General features: G+C 37.8%; 1 protein-coding gene across 2 annotated transcripts in view; it reads left to right on the top strand.

Moving 5' to 3' along the window:
- Positions 1-22,522, top strand: part of ARHGEF26 (Rho guanine nucleotide exchange factor 26) — a 93,356-nt gene that overhangs the window by 28,807 nt on the left and 42,027 nt on the right. For both annotated transcript variants that reach the window (XM_089509017.1, XM_089509018.1), the window contains exons 6-9: positions 622-782; positions 14,461-14,613; positions 15,939-16,068; positions 18,437-18,511. In XM_089509017.1, coding sequence (XP_089365143.1) covers positions 622-782; positions 14,461-14,613; positions 15,939-16,068; positions 18,437-18,511 — 519 coding nt within the window. The remainder of the gene's footprint in view (positions 1-621; positions 783-14,460; positions 14,614-15,938; positions 16,069-18,436; positions 18,512-22,522) is intronic.

The raw sequence follows: 22,522 nt of genomic DNA, 5'->3' as shown, positions 1-22,522 counted from the left end.
GTGGCTCAGGAACTTCCACCAACCCAGGGACCCCCACTTTGAGCAGCACTGCCATAAATGTTTGTTTACTCAGAAGATACTCATAAATGTGTATCTAAACTGGGCTATTATGCCCTACCTATGGCTATGTAGTGAGCTTTTTGGCTGAGTAGGGCTTTGAAACTTACATTACAGATCTAGTTCTGACCCTTTAACGACTGGGATGGGTAAGGCCTTCATCTCATGTTACAAATTTAGCATGCCTCTGTACTCAACCCTTAAATGGGGAAATCAAAAGCATGCGTGTATGTCATTATGAAAAGACATTTCATCGACCTGCAATTTTGTTGACCTTGGCTCAACGTGATCTTACTTTAAAATATGTTTATGCTACTAGATTTTTACCAAGGTGAATGCTAAATATGAAATGGTCTTCAAATATATATTTCATGCTTCTTTGGAATATGTTTTGAAAATATTAAACTTGGAGTGATTTGCAGTACAATCCACTGAAAAATGCCCAAAGAGTTCTTTTAGGACAGTTCAAAATGTCAATTGTGAAGAGATGCTGCTGTGTATTACCTTGTCTCTTTTAAGTAAAATAATTTTGTTTCTTTTTTCTTTCACACTTCCCACATGCAGGCTATATTTGAAGTAATATCTTCAGAACATTCATACTTACTTAGTCTGGAGATTCTGATTCGGATGTTTAAAAACTCTAAGGAATTAGCTTCTACGATGACAAAGACAGAAAGCCATCACCTCTTTTCCAATATTGTGGATGTCTGTGAAGCAAGTAAGAAGTAAGTAGAGATCTATTTCAGCTTTTTTTGTTTCCAAAAACTCTTATATGCTTTAATGTTTGCATCATTGGTAACTCCTTAGGTAGCATGTTTAATTAGATCCAAGTTAATGAAATTAAAACTTGCAAATGTGCTGTGAAATCAAGTCATCATGATAAAATTTGGTGTTTTGTCTTTTCCTTATAAAATAAAGTATCTCATAGGACATTTCAGAGTGGTGTACTTGTATTTATTCTACAGAGTCACTGTTTTGATGTACTAACTAGATAAATAAAATGTAATCCATATGGTCATGGAGTAAGCAAATGATGTGTGTATATAGATGAAAACTCATGGGTGTAATCCATCTTTAATCCAGATTATTCTTTGTAATGTTTAACAGAACCCACATCTCCTTTCCACTCCAGTGCACCCCACAATGATCTTGAATTGTAAAGGTGTGTGTTTAAGTAACAAATTGTAAAGATGTGTGTTTAGGTAAGAAACTAATGTAACTGTTATGAAGATAGTAATGCTTCTGAGCACTTCCTGTGTACTCATACAGCCTTGCTGTTTTACTTGAAGTATAAAAGCTTGAGTAATTTGACTGAGCAGAGCCAAAGAAGACTGGATGTGGACCAGGCAAATATGCACATACTTCCACTTCCCAAAGTGTCCCCAATGACTGTGTGTGTGGCTTCGGCTGGGAGAGGGATGTGTACATCCTGTTGGGATTCCTATATGTACATGTGCTATGCCTGAAAGGTAGAGGTTCATGCTCTGTATGTGTAGATGGAGGTATTGTGGTCTCCTCCTCCTCCTTCTTCCTCTTCCTCTTCTTTTTATAAAGACACAACCTGAGCTGGTTTTGAAATGTAGCTTTTCTCTTCTGCTGTATGAGATGAATCTGTTGTTTCCCCTCATGAGCACAAACTATATTTCTGGGGTGGCAGCCTTTAATTACTAAGAGCTGCCTGCTTTTAAATCCTGTTTAAGTCCTATTGATTCCAAGAGGGCATGCATGATTGGCTGTAGGATTGCTATTTAAAGCTGTTTTTTCAAAAAAATGTTTTCCTTTTTAGTGATTACTGCTTGAACTTACATTGTGATTGATATCTCTATCCCAAGAGATATCTTTTGAGATTGCTTTTGCACAAAACACTGTGACATAGGTCAATTAATAACAAATTTACTGGTATGTTGTTATAAGTGTTGGTAGACAAGTGTTGGCAGACAGTGTAGAGTAAAATATTAACAATGTTATAAGATTTGACAGATTTCTTTAATTAAGGCATTTCTGGTTTGAAATCTGCATTTCTCTTGTGGTTTCAAACCAAGAAAAAAGCTTTTTCCAAAATTAGAGATGTGTGGGAACAAGATGCATCCAAGTTGGATGTGTGACATTCAGTGATTTTGTTGTGTTTCACAACTTTAAAACTGGTGGTTGTGAAATGTTCTTATGTTCTGATAATTTTGTTTCAGCACTGTTTTGGAGAATAATCTGTTGATTCTTTAGATTATGATCTGAAGCGAGTATGTATTAGTCCCATGAATTTCTGATCTTCTTTAATCCATTTTTTTTTCATGGGCAGAGATATACTGATGTTTAGTCTTGTTTAACCTTCACCCCTGTTGTAGGGAGAAAGCCCCACTGAAATTAGTGTGGTTTTTGTTTGTGTTAGTTGCCCTCGAGTCAACTTTAACTCATGGCATCCCTGTCAATGAGACATCTCTCAAGACCCTCTATCTTCAACACATCTTATAGGTTCAGGTCTGTGACCTCCCTGATTGTGTCTGGCATGCAGTTTTCTTCTCTTTCTACCATCTTCCACCTTTCCTAGTATTATTGTTTGTTTTTTTCTGGTGAGCCCTGTCTTCTTATGATGTGGCCAAAGTATAACAGCTTCAGTTTTGTCATCTTAGGCCCTATACAGACAGGCCAAAATAAAGCTGCTTCAGGTCACTTTGGAGGTATGGTGTTTCAATGATGCATGCATCCCAAGAGTCTGGAAGCTGCACCAAAGCATCTAGGAATAATGAAGCTTTCACAGGCAGTTGAGCAGTTGTTAACAAGAAAATGCAGTTGTTGGAGCAAGGAAATCTAAATTAAACTTGGGGGAACTGAGGGGGGGGGGCTATTTTAGCAGCTATACTTGATTTCTTTGCTTAGGCAATAATTTACCTTATTTTTAGGAAAGGTACACCACACATGTCTGATCCAGATAACAATCTGAAGGGTAGAATCTTAGAACTAGAAGGTGCTTTTTCACTATTGAAAGATCAGAGCTAAAGTAGCCTTAACAGATAGTTGTTAGTGTTCCATACAATCCCATACAATCCTTCCTGTACACTCCGATCCTCCAGGAAAAACCTCTTACAATCTAGAAAGACCAGACTGGTGGTGACCTCCCGGAGGTCCTTTTCTGTCACCGCTCCAAAAACTTGGAATGACCTGCCGGAAGAGATTCGCCAGTTATCCTCACTTGAGGCTTTTAAAAAGGCGATAAAAACCTTTCTCTTCCGGCAGGTCTTCCCTGATTGATAATGTCCAGAACCAATTGAATCCCCCTTTTGTTATTTTTATTATTTTTATTATTTGTGATTTGTTTTTAACTTTGATGTGTTATGTATTTTTTAAACATTTTTTTACTGTTTAATTTTATAGTTGGGAGGGAGGGTTGGGTCGGGGTTTTGTGGGGCTTGTTGTTTTTATTGTTGTATATTGTATTTTCTTTGTTGTTACCCGCCTCAATCCTCAATCAGAAGAGGCGGGACATAAATAAATGTTTATTTATTATATTATTATATTCCAATGAATCCTCCAATAATTGATCCAGTGCTAAACTACTGTAATAAAATTGGTGTTTAATAGATGTCGATCCCTTGTACCTTTGATTCATTAGGTCTAGTTTTGTCATTTGGGATGTGAAAATCAACACTTCAGATATCTGAACATTGTTGTGATCAGAATAGGTTTCTGAATATCACTGGGAAGGACATGTGCGTGTGTCAGAATGCATCAGGGCAGACTAGGGTTGCCAGTAGTCCCTTTTATAAGGGATGTCCCTTATTTCCGAGCCAAGTGACTCCTCCCTTATATCACTGGCAGTTGTATCTTTTATAAATGATATCCACTATTTCGGGGCTGGAAAGTAGTTCCATTTATGTAGACTAAATGAGATGCCAAAAATCCCAATATTTGTGGGTGTAGGCCCAACATAATGCCCAAAATGTGTATTTCCTGTAATTTATGAATGTGGACAGTATGTTAATTTTACAAAGAAATACATGGCAAGGTTAACTGAAAACAGTATTTTCATTTGTTATTTAGGCAGAACACAAACTTGTTAATACCTACTTCTTCACAGTAAACTCTACATGTCATGGATGTTGACTCTCCTTTACTGCTGTTTTGAAAACTCTCTCAATACAAATACAGACTCACATAGTAGAGGCAGTTTTAAAACTGCCATCCCATAACTGCTGACAGCTCCTTGGACCCTGTTGAGATTTTTATTTGTTTGCCTGTTGGGTATGTTAGCAGTTTCAGTGAGTACTAATAGGTTACTTATTCATGCTGAATGCCACTTGGTAAGTATTAGCAGTACTTTTGAAGAGATATGTTAGAATGCACATATATTTTATATACAATTTAGGGTATTAAGTTAGGGAAGAGTTAGGTATGTGTGTAATGTATGGCATATGAAATAAAGTAACTGGCTGCCTTAGGAATAATATTAAACTATTATTTCAGTTGTTTCTGGCTTTTCCTGACTTTTAATTTAGAGCCTCCCTTGAAAATATTTTGAGGAGTGTGTTACTCGTATTGAGGCGGGAAGGTTGTTATGTCTTATCAAGGTGACTTCAGTAAAAATAAGACTTCAAATATGAACGCATGACAAAAAATAAAATAAAATAAAAGCCTTTGTCTCATGGCAATGGAAAGGTTGTTATGGAAACCAGCTCCACCTCTACTCAGCTACCGGGAACAAAGTTCAGAAAACCTCTTGCCTTTTTATGTTCAATGTGTAAAATGTGTACAGAGGAGTTTAGGGAGTCTCCAGCCCTGTTCTCTTCATGCAGCTGTTACTAATCTTATTTTTTGTTGGATTGCATTTTAATGTAAAGGCAGATAACATGTAGCTTATCAGATGCTGTAACTCTTATCAGCTTCAGCAAGCATAACCAATGGGCAGGGATGATGCAGTTGAAATCCAACAACATTTGGTGGGTGATGTGTTCCCACCACAATTTTAACCTGTACATATTAATGTGCAATAAATCCTTCTGGCACTCAACAGAAGAAACTGACATGACACAGGGTATTTTCCAGCTCCAAGCTACATTAAAACTGTAATAGCTTACAGTTTCCATGTCAGTGGGGAGGTGAATCCTCTCTGAGCTTAATTCTGAACTTTAAAGGAGCTGTTCAAGGAGTCAAAACCCAACCCCCCCAATAGATGGACCACCATGAGTAGCTCATTTAATGTTTGGAATAAGACCCTCGGTAGATTTATCGCTGCTAACATGGGAACCCGCAGCTGCCACTACATTCAAGTATATCTTAGCATAGTAAAGTGCACTGAGAAGAAAACCACAGTTATAGAAGATGTACACTTAATTCTGCTGGTTTATATCATGGGACCTTTTTTTTATCTCAGTGAGGCATTATCTCCAGTGCATTATTATTGGCAAATACAAAAATTATGCAGATGGTAAAAAGCAGCATATATTGGGGCTGGGGTGGGGGAGATATCAAAGACTCTTTCTAGGTTTTAGAAAGAAATGTCTGTTTGGACACTCAAATCTGCCATTCAGAATCAAGTGGTTGTTGGGGAAAAATCTTCCTCAACATATTACGTTGGCTGGTAATTTGCTGATAATGGGCTGATAATGTCAATTATATTTGAAAGTATGCAGTTTGTTATGGAACTTTGCCAAGATGGTTTAGATTTATTTATTTATTTTGGCTGCATGAGAAGTTCTCATATTTTTCCTTGGATGTAATTTTATGGAGTCCAGGATTTATTTATTTCTTTTTTTTTTTAAATAAAATTTTATTGATTAAAATATATATACCACAATACAACAATACAATACTGATTTATACCAATATCCATACATACACATTGAAATACACGACTAATAACACATAAAATCCTACCTATTACTAAAAAATCAAATATAGGTAAGTATACATATATAATATTTATTTCGTTATTTAATGTTTAATATTGCTGTGTCCATCCCTTGTCTTGTCTTCATCTTATCTCCTAACCTACCCTTCCTTTATCTTCTAACCTATCTTCCTAATTCCTTCCTTAAATGTTTTCTTCTTCCTCGGCCTTCCTTTCTTTTTCCCTATCTCCTACTCTTCTTTATTCTTCCTTAATACCTTCTGGCTAACAACTTTCTCTTACCTTCACACTTACAATGTTCTTCTAATATCTCTCAAGTTATCTTCCTTGTACATCTCTACTAACAACGCCTTAACTCTCATTCATCCTTCCCTTTCACTCTCGGACACATACATCTATTGACTTCCTCCTACCTTCTTCGTATTATAAATCACCATAATATTTGACTTTCCAAATTTCTCTATTTTATTAGTGGATCCTGTTTCCCTTTAGTTCTAAAATAAAAACCATTGTGTATAAACCATGAAATTGACTGGGTTTTCTGAGTTCTCTGTCCCAGCTATTTAAATGATACTACCGCTACATCTCCCCATTTTGCCTCTATGTATTTAATTACCATTAACCATTCATCCTCCGTCTGCTTCTTGTCCTCATTTCTTATTGCTTGAGTTAATCTATCCATCATCACAGCTTCGTATAATTTAAGTATCCATTCTTCTATTCCTGGGCAATTGTTGCTTTTCCACTTTATTTATTTCTATCTTTAAAAAAACATTCATTTTCCTTGATTCACCAAATGCATTTAGAAAAAGAGTTTCCATGAATGCAGACTCCTTCAATCTAGGGACTGAGATCTTTGATTTTAATTTGTCAAGAAGAAGCAATTTGTGTTTGTTTTGTAGAACATCATGGTTCAGTATTAATTGTGAATGTTTCATGAGGCAATTTTATCTGAGCTTTTCTCTGAGTGTTGCAGCAGCAGCAACAATAAAAATCATGAAAGTGAGAGGAGAAAAAGGATTTTAAAAGGAAATAGCAATTCACCAAAGGTCTTGGAAGTTAGTTTATTTAATCATTTAATCCAATATAGGGAGTTATAAGCATATGCAGTTACAAAGAATGTGAATCCATTTTAATTCCTGCTGAGCCAAAAATTTATTCTTAAAACAGTGAGCATTTCAGATTTGCTTTCTTGTGTCGTGAATGTGTGCTGCTTCATTTTTTCAAGCATCCTTAAGAGATTCATGAAGTTTTCTCATTTGGGAATAAATGCAGAATTTCATTAAATAAAAGCTTCTAGGCATTTTCATGAGTAGACTGTTCATGAGTAGACTGTGAACCATAAGAGAACATTTCCTACACATTAAGAAATACTGAAAGAAAGGCATGATAAAATTCGATTCTGATCTTGAATCCGGAATCCAGAAATGTAATTGTAAAACGGCACACAGAGACCACAGATACTTTTTGGCAACCATCTTCTCCTGATCACCTAAGCATGTTAGACACCCTTTACTTTCCTTAATTTCTTCACGGCTAGTAGAGAATTCCTGGGAGTAATCTACGTTCCTGGGAGTTCCACATCATCTGATAAGGGTGCAAGAAGAACCTCCCTTAGTATTGGGTCTGGTGAGTCTTGGAAGGAAGTGAAGAAATCTCACTGACATTGTGCTAATCCTTTTGAGAGTTCACCAGTCTTGATAGCAGTTCCCACCTCCATTCTTAGACTGCTGTAGAAAATAATTCTTTTGTAGTCACATTTCCCACTTTTTGTGCAAAATAAAAGAACAAAGAACTAGTGCCTTTTTCCTAAGTACCCATAGCCAGCCAACATAGCAACTTATTATTGAAAAGATTGCAAACAATCCACCGAGTACTATTACATTTTAAAAGTCCATGCAACAAGGCAGCAGTCATCATATTTTCAATTTTTGTGTAATTGTGCACACAAACAAATTTTGCAAATGTACATATTTTTTCTGAGACAACTGAGTCCCAGAAACATAGGGCTGATGGCAAAAAGTGGTGGGTTTTTCCTCTAAAATATACATCATATGTACGTCATCACCTAACAACTTTAGTCTGTGCCCTTTGTCTACCAGTAGTAGGAGCAAAGACACTTTCAAAGTAATCATATCAGCAAATAATGTGTTTGGTGGCAATACAATGTTTTGATAAACCTAAATTCCCTATAGAAAGCTCTGCTAAAAATGTTGTTAGTCCTAGAAGATAGAGCCTAGTCTTGCTCTCCCAACTGTCATGGATCAATAGAAACAGTCATATAGGGTTGCCAGCCCCAAGCCATATTCAGGATTTTATTGTTATCATAGAAGGTCCTATTACCTGAGGGACAACATCTCTAGCTGCTCATCTTCTCCTGTACATATTCAGTTGAGCCTTTTGATCCTCTACAGAGGTTTTATGGTCAGAAAGGAGCTAGGAGCACTGACTCAAAATAAAATGAAATGCATATTAATGTTTCTAGCAGAGGTAAAAGAGGAATCTTGTAAGATTATAAAAGAAAAGAAGACTAATGTGAAGTTGAATGCTTTCATGGCTGGTATCCATTTTTTGGGTGGGTTTTTCAGGCTATGTGGCCATGTTCTAGATAATAAATAATAATAATAAAACTTTTATTTCTATACCGCCCTTCCTATGATCATGGCGGTGTACAACCAATTCCATACATACAATAAAATACACATACAATAGAAAAAATTACATTAATGAAATTACATTAAAAACCAATTCTGGCCAGCTTGCCACTGCTGACAGAGGGGGGGGAGACTAACAAGAACCTACATCCAGGAATGCTAACTTGAACAAGAAGGTTTTTAGTTCCTTCTTGAACTGGGCCAGGGAGGTAATTGTGCGGAGCTCTATGGGCAGCGAATTCCAAAGGGTCGGGGCCGAGATGGAAAAAGACCTCCTCGATGTGGAGGTTAATCTTGCCCCGGGAGTCCTTAGTAGCTGCTGCCCAGATGTTCTGAGTGTGTGGGGCGGAATGTATGGGGAGAGGCGGTCCTCAAGGTATCCTGGGCCCAAGCCATTTAGGGCTTTATAGGTAATGACCAACACCATGTTCTAGATGGCAGCCACAGATTCTGGTGAAACGTCAGGAAGAAAATCTTCTAGAGCATGGCCACATAGCCTGAAAAACCCACAAAAAACCAAAAGAAGACTACATTAGCACATTCATTTGATCATCTGAAGGAGTGCTAAGTTCAGGATCCCTCAATGACTCAACTACCTTTAGCACCAGTGCAAGAAAAGACAGTTACCTGAAATTTAATTATCTAACAGCCTACTTGACGTACTACGAAATGATAATGGTGTTAAATGTAACAGACTGCAACAACTTCTATACAAGAGTGGAACATTATGTGCTCTTGGTTGGACACTGTAGGAAATAGTTTGTGGTTGTGAAGACATTTTTATACCTGTACCTAAACTCCTTCCCTAAAAGGATTGGGAACATGTACTTGAAAAAATGCATTTACATTTCTGTCAGAGACTGAAATAGCAAGATCTTTGCTTCATTTCTAATTGAAAAGAATTTGCAATTCAACATATTGATTGTAGAAAGGCCCTTCAGCAAGAGAAACCAAATTTAAAAGAGAATATTTTCAGTGAGACCTCATGGTGCTCTGCTCTTGTATAGAAGCTGTTGCAGACAGTTACATTTAATACCATCATGTCAGTGGGTAAGAAGGATTGATTAAGATTCAGTTATTTTCTCTAACTAGCTGGAGTAAAGGAGGTGTGTGTGCATTTTAGATTGGTTAATGGAGCCTCTTGGGCATGGGCTGAATGAGTTAGTTTCATTGTTACCATTCAAATGTTTATTTTAACAAGGAGATAAAGGGGTAAAGAATAAATTCCCAACAGGTTTAGCTTATACTGAAATTAGATATAAAGAAACATTTCATAGGAGTTTATCACACAGGGCATTTACCACTGCGCAAATGCTGCCCAAGTGTTACTCAAACATTTCAGGAGCGCTGGAGGTGTGATCATCCATCGCACTTCTGAAACGTCATAGTGGCTTCCTGCTTCCCTTCCATCACAGAAGCATTCAGGGGGGAAACCTCAGAAAAACCATTTTTATTAATGAAAGATCCTGTTAATAAAAATGGCTTTTCTGAGGCTTCCCCACGAACACTTCCGCAATGGAAGGGAAACGGGAAGCCTCTATGACATTTCAGAAGCATGATGGATGATCCCACTTCCGATGCTCCTGAAATGTTTGGCTAACACTTGGGCAGCTGTAAGTGCCCTGTGTGATAAACTCCATAGTCTCCTTAATTTCAAGTGAAACCTAGGCTCAAAACAGACAGGCCAAATAGAGCAGCTTCCGGCTGCTGTGGGGGTGTTGCAATTAGACGTTGCATGCCCTGATTCAGCCAGAAGCTGCCCTGAAGCCACTGGCAAAAGGAATGGCAAAAAGCTGCTCCTGCCAGCAGCCCATTTGGGACCGTAGTGGTGGCCTGTTTTGGGAGCAAGCCATCCTGTAGCCACAGTCTTGGAGTGATTGGGGGTGGAGCAGTCTCTGGCCCCTCCTTTTGGCCCATCTGCTGCACCCTGTACTGAAAGGAACTGTTTGGGGTTGTTAAAGAAACTTGAGACCTAATTAAGATATCAAAATAATATTTAAATTATTATAGTGGTGCAGTAGTTAAATGCCTGTACTGCAGCCACTCACTCACAAATCATAAGGTTGCGAGTTCAATACCAGCAAAAGGTCTCGAGCTCAACTCAGGCTTGCATCCTTTTGAGGTCACTAAAATGAGGACCCAGATTGTTGGGGGCAATTAGCTTACAGTTGTAAACCACTTAGACACTGTTAGTTCAGTATGAAGTGGTATATAAAGGAAACTGTTTGTTTGTTTGAAGCATCAGGATAAACATTCAGATGATAGAAACATAAATATATTTGCACTTATGTAAACAGAATTTTGTAGAAATATTCACATGTACTTCAGGAGACATTGCATAAGTCCCTGACGATATCACACAATTTAATGGGCATAGTTATACAGTTGGCCCTTTCCTTATGCGGGGGATCCGTTCTGGACCCCACCGCGTAAGGGAAAAACCACATAAAGTCAAGCCCCATTAGAAACAATGGTGCTTGTTCTCATGGTGCACACTCAGTGCACCCCATTGCTTCTTCCAGGGCACAGGAGAAGTCTTTCCAGCACAGCTTCCAGCGTATGTTGGAAGCTGTGTAAGGTGCACCTGTGTATGACATGGGCGCACTCTACATTAACTTTACAATATTAAAAGGTCAAGTAATCTAAGAGCTCTCCCTTTTCCAGAAGAAACTAATTTATTCTTTAGCATTAGCAAGTTTTGGCCAATGCAGTAATTTCCAGGGGTTAGTTGAAAACCTTTTGTTATTTGCTCCAATCCTGCAGACACCACTTACATGCAGAAACAAGTTTCTGCTCATTGATGTTCTATATTTCAGTGCAGGAAAGTTATTGTCTGGAGTGCTGGTTGAAACTCTATGGACATGTTGCAAGACTTAGGGCAGGAGCTCAGCAAGTAAGAAATTCTATACCAACAGTTGTTTTCATTTAAAATACGCATCTGAACCTTTGAAGAACCTGGAAAGTTGGTTTAACAGTAATTGTGTACAGTTATATCCTCAATGCCTGGAAAAATTAGTTAACATTTTATAAATGTAATCTTCCTTTTCTACTTTTCAAACATAACTAAAGTTCTTATTTTTAGAAAAATGTGGATGGTACAAATTTCTAGCATATAATACAAAATACACTTTCCTCTTCCCATATTATGGCCTCAGCAGAAGACACAATTTGAACTGTGTGGTATTCCTTCATCACCGTTTACTGGGACTACCTTCTCCTAACAATAAGAGAAACTAAAAAAATAAAGTTATATCACAAAGGAAATGAAGTTATATTTTGTATAATGCGCTTGGTTTATGTTTTTGTTATGCTAAGATATGGTTTGATTTTGAATCCAAACCATCCCGCTGTTCTTTAGAAAAACATTAAGGTTATTACACATGAGTGGTTCCAATTAGGAAGAAAAATGGGAGGTGCCTCAAGAAACCAGGATGAATGGCTAAAGAACTTTTAACTGATCTAAGTTTTAAAAGGAGCATGTATAAGAAATGGAAAAGGGAGGAATCAACAAATAGGAATTCAAACAAATAGCTAGCACATGTAGGAGTAAAGTCAGTAAAGCTAAAGTGTACAACAAGCTCAGTGTTGCTAGAGAGGTTAACTGGCAAATGTAATATCAGAACTGCTGACAATAAGCTTTGACAAATTCCTGGAGAACAGAAGTCCCAACCCACTGGAGGAGGGCAAATGTCCCCATTTTCACAAGTGAAAGAAAGAGGACCCAAAAAATTACTGCCCAGTCAGCTTGACATCAATACCAGGGAAGATTCTAGAGTAGATCATTTAAGAAATGGTATGTAAGCATTTAGAAAGGAATGGACTCTTTCATACAGCAAAAAGCATCAGGAGCATAGTGGGATGTTCCTATCACTATAGTGCAATTGCTCGAAGATTATCAGATGGTGTTGCCATAATCATGGCATTATCCTGTGAATAAAGAGTAATTTTAGCACTGCTTTTCATTCACAGTACTTTCTCGTGAATGAAAAGCAGTGCTAAAATTACTCTTTATTCATGGGATAATGCCGCGATTATGGTGATGTCACACAATGTCATCTGATAATTTTCAAGCAATTGTGTGATAGTGATTGGAGCATCCCGCTATGCTCCCATCACTTTTTGCTGTGTAAAAGAGTCCATTCCTTTCTAAACGCTTACAGACCATCTCTTTAACACATTGGCGTGTTCTTTAAGCAAGTAGCAGCCATCATATAAACACACAATGAAGCATCCTCCACTGGTGACTCTCACTTTTTTCTTGTAGCTAGTACACTTTTTCTAAAATGCCTGGAGGTGAGGGATGACAGTTCAGGAATGATCACTGAATTTAGTTTCTGCTGCCACCAGAAACAAGTAATCTTCCAGCTCCGGTGGTGCAAATGACCAACAAATGGAACCCATTTTGATTTAGTTTCCCTTTGTTCCAAAACAAATGTATACTCACAGGGTTCTTTGGTTTTAGTTTTTGTGAGGTAGTAAATGAAACATACTGGTTTACCCTCTGAATGCAGTCTGGTTTATGGTTGGCTGATCATCCATCTGCCATCTGTCTAAACCAAGGATGGGCAAAGTGTTGCCTTAGGACCAAATGGTTTTATTGGCTGATTTTGTGGCCCTTGATTCCCCTCCTCACCCTTTTTCTGTAAAAGAAAGAAAAAGAAAAAAAGAAGATGAACTGCCTCTCCTTGACATTTCTTCAAGGGGTGACTGCATATAACAATTAAAAGTCATTTCCCCCCTAGAAGTAGACTTCTGGGCCCAAAACAGTTGGGCCAAATGACTCAGTTTTCAGCCACATTTGGGGCATAGCATTTAGATTATGCTCGCCCCAAACGCAGCCAACGAACCATGCCAAAAAAGGAATGGAAAAATCAGCTCCTTTTCTGTGGTCCGGTTTAGGACTGCTGCAGCAGCCTGGATCGAGGCTGGGCGCATGCAGTCACTGCAGCAATGGCACAGTCCCACAGCAGTCCCACCGTGGTCCTTTTGGCCTGTCTGTTTTAGGCCCTAACCACTCCAGTTGCCATTGTTTAGTATTTTTTGCAGTCTGTGGAACCCATGGAAGGTCCCAAATGAAATTGCCTAGGCTATGCTTGAATGGTGTCTATTGAAAAAAAAGCATATGCATTTTTAATTTTTTAAAACTGGATTTTAAGTGTGAAATTATAAATAATATTAAAAAAGGGAAGAGAAGGCACGAAAAAAAGAGGAGGGCAGACATATAAGATATGAATATGGGCTGGCAGTATATAGTTAAATAAGTTGACCATATTTCCAAGCTGGCACCTATAAAATACATGTTCATGTGTGGCTAAAGCAGTAAGATCTGACCACTGAATAATAAATAGTGAATGTTTATCTTTCAAATCTTGAAGTATAAGTCTTTTTTGTTACAGTAAAATCATACAGGATCCAACTACATTGATCTTCCATTAGATTCCACATTGCATGTATGTGTAAAAATGCCAACATTTTTTCTAATACAAAATTAATACATTGCACTATCCCACTCAGCCATGAAACCAGCTGGGTGAACTGGGCAAGTCATACTCTTTCAGCCTGAGAGGATGACAATGGCAACCCCCCTCTGAAGAAACTTGCCAAGAAAACCCTGTGCTAGGTTCATATTAGGATCACATAAGTCAGAAATGTCTTGAAGGCATACAACAACAACATCAACATCCAATCATTTTTGTTGGAATACAAGCATATATATATACTGTATAAGTGTCTAACAAAGAGACAGGTGAGGCTCTTCTCTGATATGATAATTCCAGGTTACCTCTACATAGATAATTCCAAGTTACCCCTACATTTTTGTTTGGTTATACATCCATTTAAAGACCTGTAACACCTTTCATATAAACAGACCACAATGAAATGTCTTGTCAATTTGTTATCTTCTAGGTTCTTTAGAGAGCTTGAAGCAAGACATCAGAACAATATATTCATAGATGACATCAGTGATATTGTAGAAAAACATACTACATCAACCTTTGATCCTTATGTGAAGTATTGTACAAATGAAGTCTACCAACAGCGAACACTCCAGAAATTACTGTAAGTGATGAAAGTTGCCATTTATATTTGAAAATAGCTATTTTAATACTAGATGGACTTTCTGCAACAAGTTGGTTGATTTCAGATCTATGTAAATAATTATACACATATCTGCTTCTTCATATCATCCTTAATTCATTGAAAGTAACCAAGAGAGATTGTTTACACTAATTTCAGACTGAGACCTTGATTCTATGATGTATTCAGTGGTATTATTTAAAATATTTCTGAACCACCATTCAGCCAAATTGATTCCAAGGTGTCATATAAAAGGCATGAAGAAAATGAATCATGTTAATATAAATACAGTACAACTAGACATCAGCATCATTTAAAACAAATCAGAGATAATTTGGCCCATAAGAAGTCTTAACTCATGCTGAAAATATTGTACAGTCAGCCCTCCCCTTATGCGGGGGATCTGTTCCGGACACACACACACCCCATGCATAAGGGGGAAACCACGTATGCTTGCACCCCGTTGAAAACAATGGGGCGTGTGTATGCGGCACGAGCGCCATTTATTTAATTGTACTACAGCTTCAGCATAAGCCTGTGTATGGCGCGAGATGACTGTATTGTTCTTGCCAGACATATTTTGAAGGTATTCAAAAATTGTGATTCTACATAGAAAATGCCCTTTTAGTAAATACATGTGGCACCTCATTCCCAAAAGGCATTAGGAAAAGGGCTGAGTGTTGGAGGGAGTGGTTGTATAAAGTTGAGAGTTACTTATCTTCATACAGTGCCTGTGTATTTAATTGCTCTAAGACAAAAAAATAAAACTGCAGCTGTTGCACCATCTACTAATTCCTTCACAGGCTCTTATCTACCTTCTCACCAATGATACAACTGATTTGTCCAACAGCAGGAGAGAAGGGATAGTCTGGAGGACTGATGGATAAATGAGATAGAAGCAAAAGTGGGTACAGTGCCTGCATTTAGATAATCACATTTCAGCATAATACAATATATGAACAAGATTTTTTTAATGAGAAGGAACTTGCCATGAAGTCTCCCATCCACTATAGTCTGCTGTTCTGTCTCAACTGGGAAAATGTGGAACCAGTATATGTATTGATGGTTCCTAGTTTGTTTGCTTAAAGAAACTGTGCTTGTGGAACAAAGATTTGTATTTTAGCTTATTAAGCTGAGATGTGGTTGTTCATATTTTTCCTTTCTGGTTTTGTGCACTTAAAAATATAGGCACAGTTAATAGGAAAATACAAGTTTATAGGAAAGTATTAGCATGTTTCAGACAAAAATATTATTAAATTCATAATTAAGACTGTCTTTAGCATTATTATTGCTATTATTTTTCACAGAACTACTAATCCAGGCTTCAAGGAAGTGCTGTCGCGGATTGAGTCCCAAGAAGCATGTAAGAATTTACCTATGATTTCTTTCCTTATCCTCCCAATGCAAAGGGTTACACGACTTCCACTGCTGATGGATGTAAGTACTTGTGACTCTTTGTCTGCTATAATTGTATCCATTTTTACTTATTTATAAAAGTGGTTTTAGAAATCACTCTTTAGTTCCATTCCATCCTGTCTCAACTGATGTTTTGCTTTGAGTTGGCTGGAGTTCAGGTGAACTTCTTTGTTAAGGAGAAATGTGTAATTTTTCTATTACAATGTTAAGGCATTTTTGGCACCAGTGTAAATTACACTGTGCACATTCATTTGGAAAGGCTTAAACTGATGTATTCCATGCCTGTTCAGTTCTGGAGGGAGGTATTGCTGGAAGGAGACAGACCTGCTGTTAAGCAGCTTAGTTAGCATTGATCCTAGCTGAGGACAGAATTGCAGCCTCTTCCCCCCCCCCTCCCCCTGCCTACATTTTGACTTTATTCCTATATCTAGTTTTCCTTTTTTGTTGAATTTGATTCTTCTATGTGAGATTATTATATTTGCTTCCGAAAACACTCCTGTAATATTTGCAATAGCTGACATTCAGAATGCAACATATGGAAGGAGAAGTTATAATAGTTATGGTCTATAGGTAAATTGGTGTACTCTTTCAGTAATTTACTAGGCTAAAAATAAAACACTAGTTTAGCTTTATGAAGACATAAATTTGAGAAGTCTAGTTTAACTTCAGAAATCTAGGCATTTGAATGAATAAGTAGATGAGTAGTCTCTTCAGAGTGTGGCACTGGCTTGCTCTGGGAAGGTATACCAGCTGCTTTCCTGTTGTGCTAATTCTGCCGCAGAAAAATGGCTTTCCAGAGCCTGCTACAATTGCCTTCCTTTAGAAGTTCCCCAGTGTATGGTGTTGCGGGCAGAATGACTGTAGGGTTTGCCTATGCTCTGATAGCACTGAGTCTTCCTACACCATTCTACACTGCATGCCTCACACTGTTGAAGCATTTGGGAAAAGGAAAATGGTGGAGGGAAAAGGCTGAGAGAGCATGGGCAGAGATTGATAGACCTTTTGCTTGCAACATACCTTTTGTTCTGGGAAAAGTTCCTGCATCTTGATTGTATTGCTGTTGCAATTCATTATTAATATTCAGGAAGAGGGAAAAGGGAATGTCAGATAACCAGAGTAAGAAAGGGGGATGTTAGAAGATACATAAATAAAGAAAAGAAGGAGAGGTGGCTGTTAGTTTGTTGCTGCAAAAAAAAAAAAAAATGTGGTATTGTGAAGACTAACAAATTGGTCTACAAAATCATTAGACATAATTTAATTTTGTGTGTGTGTATCTCAGGTTTTATCAGAATATGGTTGTTTTTCCTTAAAGCCTAGTTCAGGTAGATTATTATTACTGCTTATGCTTAATATTTAATAAGGTAATGAATCAGCAACCTAATTAATGAAACTATACAGTAAGAAACAATGGCACAGTCTAAAGTGAGATATTCCAGGTTACTCCGGACCACCCAGAGAATTTTTTATTTTTTGGAGATGGATTTGGGTTGTCTGCCTCTGAACTACCCTAGTTCTGTTATTCATTAAGGCCATTTTGTTGTAATTAATTTTGATCATGTTTTTTGGCCAGCAATTCAGGAATAATGATTGTCTTTATTACATTCAGATTGCTAAAATAACATATTGCCAGAGAACAGTTTTATGGTGTTTTGGCTTCTTTCACAAAAAAGCATAATACACCCCCCTTGTCATTAGAAACCTATCAGTTCAGGATGTTTGTTTTGGTATTGCTTTGTTTTCATAGTTTTCTTATGAAAGCAAGTCAAAAAATCTTGATTTAATGATCAGACTACTTTTACTTTTATGGTGTTTCTCCAAAATGTTGAATTTCATCTTCTGTTTGATCTAAATAGCTAAAAAAAAGTCTTCAGGATACTTTACTAACAAAATCATGAGGATCAGTTTTTAAAAAAACAGATGGAAAGAATATTTCCACCTGGAAACAGAAAAGAGGGAAAGGAAATATCCAAGTATAACTGAAAATAGATTTAAGGAATGACTTATTAGAAGTAGTAGATCAAAGTTAATTGTTCCTCCTTTGCATCTAGAGAAATGGTTCTCAATTTCTGATCCTCCAAATGTTTTGAACTTCAACTCCCAGAAGGTTAGGGATTCTGGGAATGAAGTCCAAACATTTAGAGGGTCAGAGGCTGAGAACCATTGATTTAGAGCTTTCATTTATCATTCAAATGCATAGCATTCCTGGAGAAAATCAGCATGTGTGCTTGGAAGGTACCAAAATATAATGCTTTCATAGAACACCAACGTAGAACTTAGAAGAACTGTGATATATTTTAAATTTGTCATAGGAAATATTGTATTTGCCATTTTTTCATTGATTTATCTAAATTTTCTGCATAATTTTAAATGGTCTCACTCTTTCTTTCAGACTATTTGCCAGAAAACACCCAAAGACTCACCAAAATATGAAGTTTGCAAACGAGCTTTAAAAGAAGTTAGCAAGGTATGTTTAAATTCTATTTATCAAAGGGCTCTTGCTGTTGTTCTGATGATTGGGCTGCAATGCTATCATGCACACTTAGTTCTTAGGTCTTACTTACAATGACTGGGATGAAATACTTACTGAAGAGTTGTCCATCACCCCCCCCCCCCCCCCGAGCCTCATGTGTCTAGTTTAGATGATGCATGCCAAAACTTGCAAAGGATCTGGTCTGACTCTGGGGTAGCAAGCATTTACACCAGGGTAAAATAGCCCTGGTTTTCTAAACTCAGCAGCAAAGCTGGGCTTTTAAGACAAATACCCCACCCCCAATGCTCCTTACCAATAATAATAATAATAATAATAATAAAATTTATTTATATCCCACCTCTTTACAAAATGCAATCGGGGCGGCTTACAAGATTAAAATATACAGTCTGAAACCTCAACCCTCTCTTAAAATACAATTAAACAATGTATAATTTAAAACATAAAGCATACTTAAAAACAATACAATAAACTGTGGTGAAGTCAGTGGTCAGCAATTTGATTTTCCTTCCTTTCTGGTGGTGGATCTAAATGAGAATCTTCTAGTTGGCCCATCTAACATGGAAATGGGACATCTGGTCAAATGCCCCCTTTCTGTGTCAGATGGGGTGACTGGCAGAGCTTCACATCTGGATCCACCACTGGAAAGATAAAAGTCCTGGGTCTTGGTTTGGCACAGGGATGGGTGTCTGAACACCCACCCATCCCCATGCCAATCCAAGGTGACTACTCAATGAACACTAGGACCAGGATAGCATAGGCCCAGTGCATGCTATCTTGGCCCTTCTGCTCAGGCCTTATGTTAATATACCATTGTTTTAGTCTTCAGTGTTTTGCATTGTGCTTAATTTGGGACAAGACATGTTTGTATAATTTGAAGTAACATGAAGTTCTAAAAGGAAACAGTGGTAAACGCCCATGGTGTATCTAGTGTGTTGCATTTGGTGAATCTAGACTCAACCTTTGATTGCCTAGAGTTAATGAACCATCACTTTCAAAATCCTTCAACATTGCCTATAATGGCTGTGAACCTTTGGGAGCTAACGTCTTATGAAACTGGGGAACCAGTTGAGGGAATCTGTGCACTTGAAACTATTCTTCAATTTGAATCTCTGTATTTGGACAAAGTCATGATTGTGTATAGGAAACTGCTACTAACAGTAAAGAAGGATTAATTCACTTTCAGACTTGATGTTTGAAAGCCAACCTTCTTGCCCTTGAACACCAGACGATGACTTTTTGAACCTACTCAATAAATTTTGTTGTGTTTCCTGTTCCCTTGAAATGTCACCATCTATATCTCTCTAATCAAACTAGTTGTCCATAATGACAAGTCTAAATATTTAACCCCCCTGCAGTCTGGATGTAACTTTCTACATGGGGCAAACTTGCAATGTACAGTCTCACAGATCTGGGATCCACACACTCGATTACCCTGCAGAGGGGCGGCCTCCACTGTCTTCAGTGGTGTGCATACCTGGGGGTGCACCCTATTCAAGCCTATGAGGCTTGAATATGCACAAGCCTCCATTTGCATGGGAGGGGGTCTGGAACGGATCCCCTGCAACAATGGAGGGCCAACTGTACTCTGCTGAAAGATGCCTTATTCTGTGAAATTGATTCTGAGAATTGTGAGATGTGTGTTGACATTATCTCCTCTCTTTTATATATGATTAGTTGATCAGCTCTTTCCCCAGTGTGTTGAATGATAGGAGAATGGAAGTAACTCTAGGATCACTTCTCTGCTATTTCCAATTGGGCCTCTCATTTTCAAAAATGGCACTGTAGACTTTGCTGATACCGTAAATTATTCATCTGTAGGTCATATTTAATTTTTTACCCCAAAACAACTGAGAATAAGTGGGGGGAAGAAAATGGATTAATTCAAAAGATTGGCTTTGCTTACTAATATTACAGTGTTACATTATCTAGTCAATATTGTTAGTGGTTCCCCTGGGAACAGTAGAGTGAGCCACACACTATTTGAACTGCAGAAAGAAGAAGAAATGCAGTTTTTCTGACTAGTACAGTTTTGCCCTGTATGGATGCCACCAAATTATCAGTAATAAGCATGACTTTTATCTTTAGCTCATAAAAATGCTTTTGATGGCTTGCTAACAGTTTGCAAAATAGTTTCCAGGCAAAAGATATCCCTTGGGTCTTTTTAAAAGTCTTTATCTTCTCCAAATTACTCATTACTTGCACTGCATTCATTGCTACTGAAGGGAGAAAATAGCTTAATATGCCTCCTACACACAACATCTCTAGAAATAGAAATTGCTCATATATAACTGTTTCTCTCTTAGTAAATCCACATGAATTTCCCCCTCTAGGAAACTGGCTGGGACGATGGGAGGTTGTGTTTTACTGCATCCTTTTTTTACCCCTATCCAAGAGTTTAGATGGGACATATATAGAAAATATTTGGTCTCTGTTTCTATTTTCACAGCCATTAACAAAGGTGCTCCTATTAACATATTTGAAATGTTTTTGATGAACTATTCTGCCACATAATATGGCTGGGAAATAAACAAAATAAATATAGCATGCTATTAAGGTTCTTCTGTTGTTATCTTTGTTACAGGAAAAAGAGGGGGGAAAACCTTTGGCATTTCTTTTGGTAAAATTGGAAATAGAAAGTCTTACTATGCTATTTTTCACAAGATTATTATGGTTTTGGTTTCCATTCCATTATTTGATTGTTTTGCATACCAAAATATTTTTACCTAACTGATTCTGAAAGATAAACATGCTTGCCCGTGATTTTTGAACATGGTTTGTTACTGAAATACAGATGGCACAAGTGCACTAAGCTTTCAAAAGCAGTTGTTACAGAACTCATTATGTCTCCTTATTTAGACTGCAGTCCAGTTGCAGTTAATTCAGTGGGATACTTAAACATATCTGGAATATATCCATGGTGATTCCTGTATAACAGGGATATATTTGTTTATGCTTGTTTGACTGGCCCGGATCTCCCACTGCAAGACTGTCCAAATAGAAAAATAAAATAACCAATTATTGTTGTGGAATAAAGAATTTGCTGATGAACTTAGGGCCAAAACAGATGGTCACTTTGATCACCAGGTCAGGACCACGTCAACCACATGCCACTGCCCCCAATCTGGTGTTTTTCCAGCCTTTTGTGCCAGAAAAAAAGGCACCATTTCCACTGCTGCCGTGGATTTTTGGCACTCCTGCGGCATGCAATGTCTCAACGCCACCATTGCCCGAGCCCCGAAAAGCTGCTGCCATGTAAACGACCGGGCGGCTTCCTGCCAGCTTGGGGACATGTGCCGTGCATATACCATGCCCCCAAGCTGCAGAGAAGCCAGCTTTTGTTGCTGATCTGTTCCGGCCTTTAGTTAGGCAAAGCATGAAAGAACCACATTATGGCCAACTTCCATTGGGCCTAGAAATCTTTTCTTAAAACATCAACACATTAAATGACCAAGGTCTAAATTTGATTTTCTTTCTATTTTTTCCCATTGGGAAGATAGATTTGTTACAAGACAAATATTCTGTTTTGTAGTGCTTATATGGTGGCTTAAGGAAGGCCTGGCAGCTTTTGTTAAGGCAATTAAGAAGTTGGAAGAAAACATTTAAATCCTACCCATAATGTCTGTCTTGCAGATAGGCTGTCTTTTTCCTGGCTGAGCTCTCATATTAGAAGTAAAACTTAGGTGGAGGAAAAGATGATCAGGGGAGGACATTGCTGGGAAAGGAACCCCCCCCCCGCTGCCATCTCTTTGACCCCTCACACCCCACCTAATATTTGTACTTTGTATTATGCCAAGGTACTGCATAACTCACAATGATGGCTGGAGAACAACCATTAAGCTACTGCTGTCTTAAACCTTTAGTTGGAAAGAATGGACAACTTTCATGGGGCTGGTTTCTGTATTACATTTATAAGATGCAAGTGAATTGCAGAAACACTAGTATATTAAGATGTATAAATATAATGTCAGCAAAGTTACTGTGAGA

The sequence above is a fragment of the Sceloporus occidentalis genome, unplaced genomic scaffold, assembly GCF_023333645.1.
Source record: "Sceloporus occidentalis isolate IW3139 unplaced genomic scaffold, rSceOcc1.0.p SCAF_2, whole genome shotgun sequence".
In the NCBI taxonomy this organism is placed as follows: Eukaryota; Metazoa; Chordata; class Lepidosauria; order Squamata; family Phrynosomatidae; genus Sceloporus; species Sceloporus occidentalis.
The sequence above is the reverse complement of the archived record's forward strand: the minus strand, read 5'-3'. Positions and strand labels throughout refer to the sequence as shown.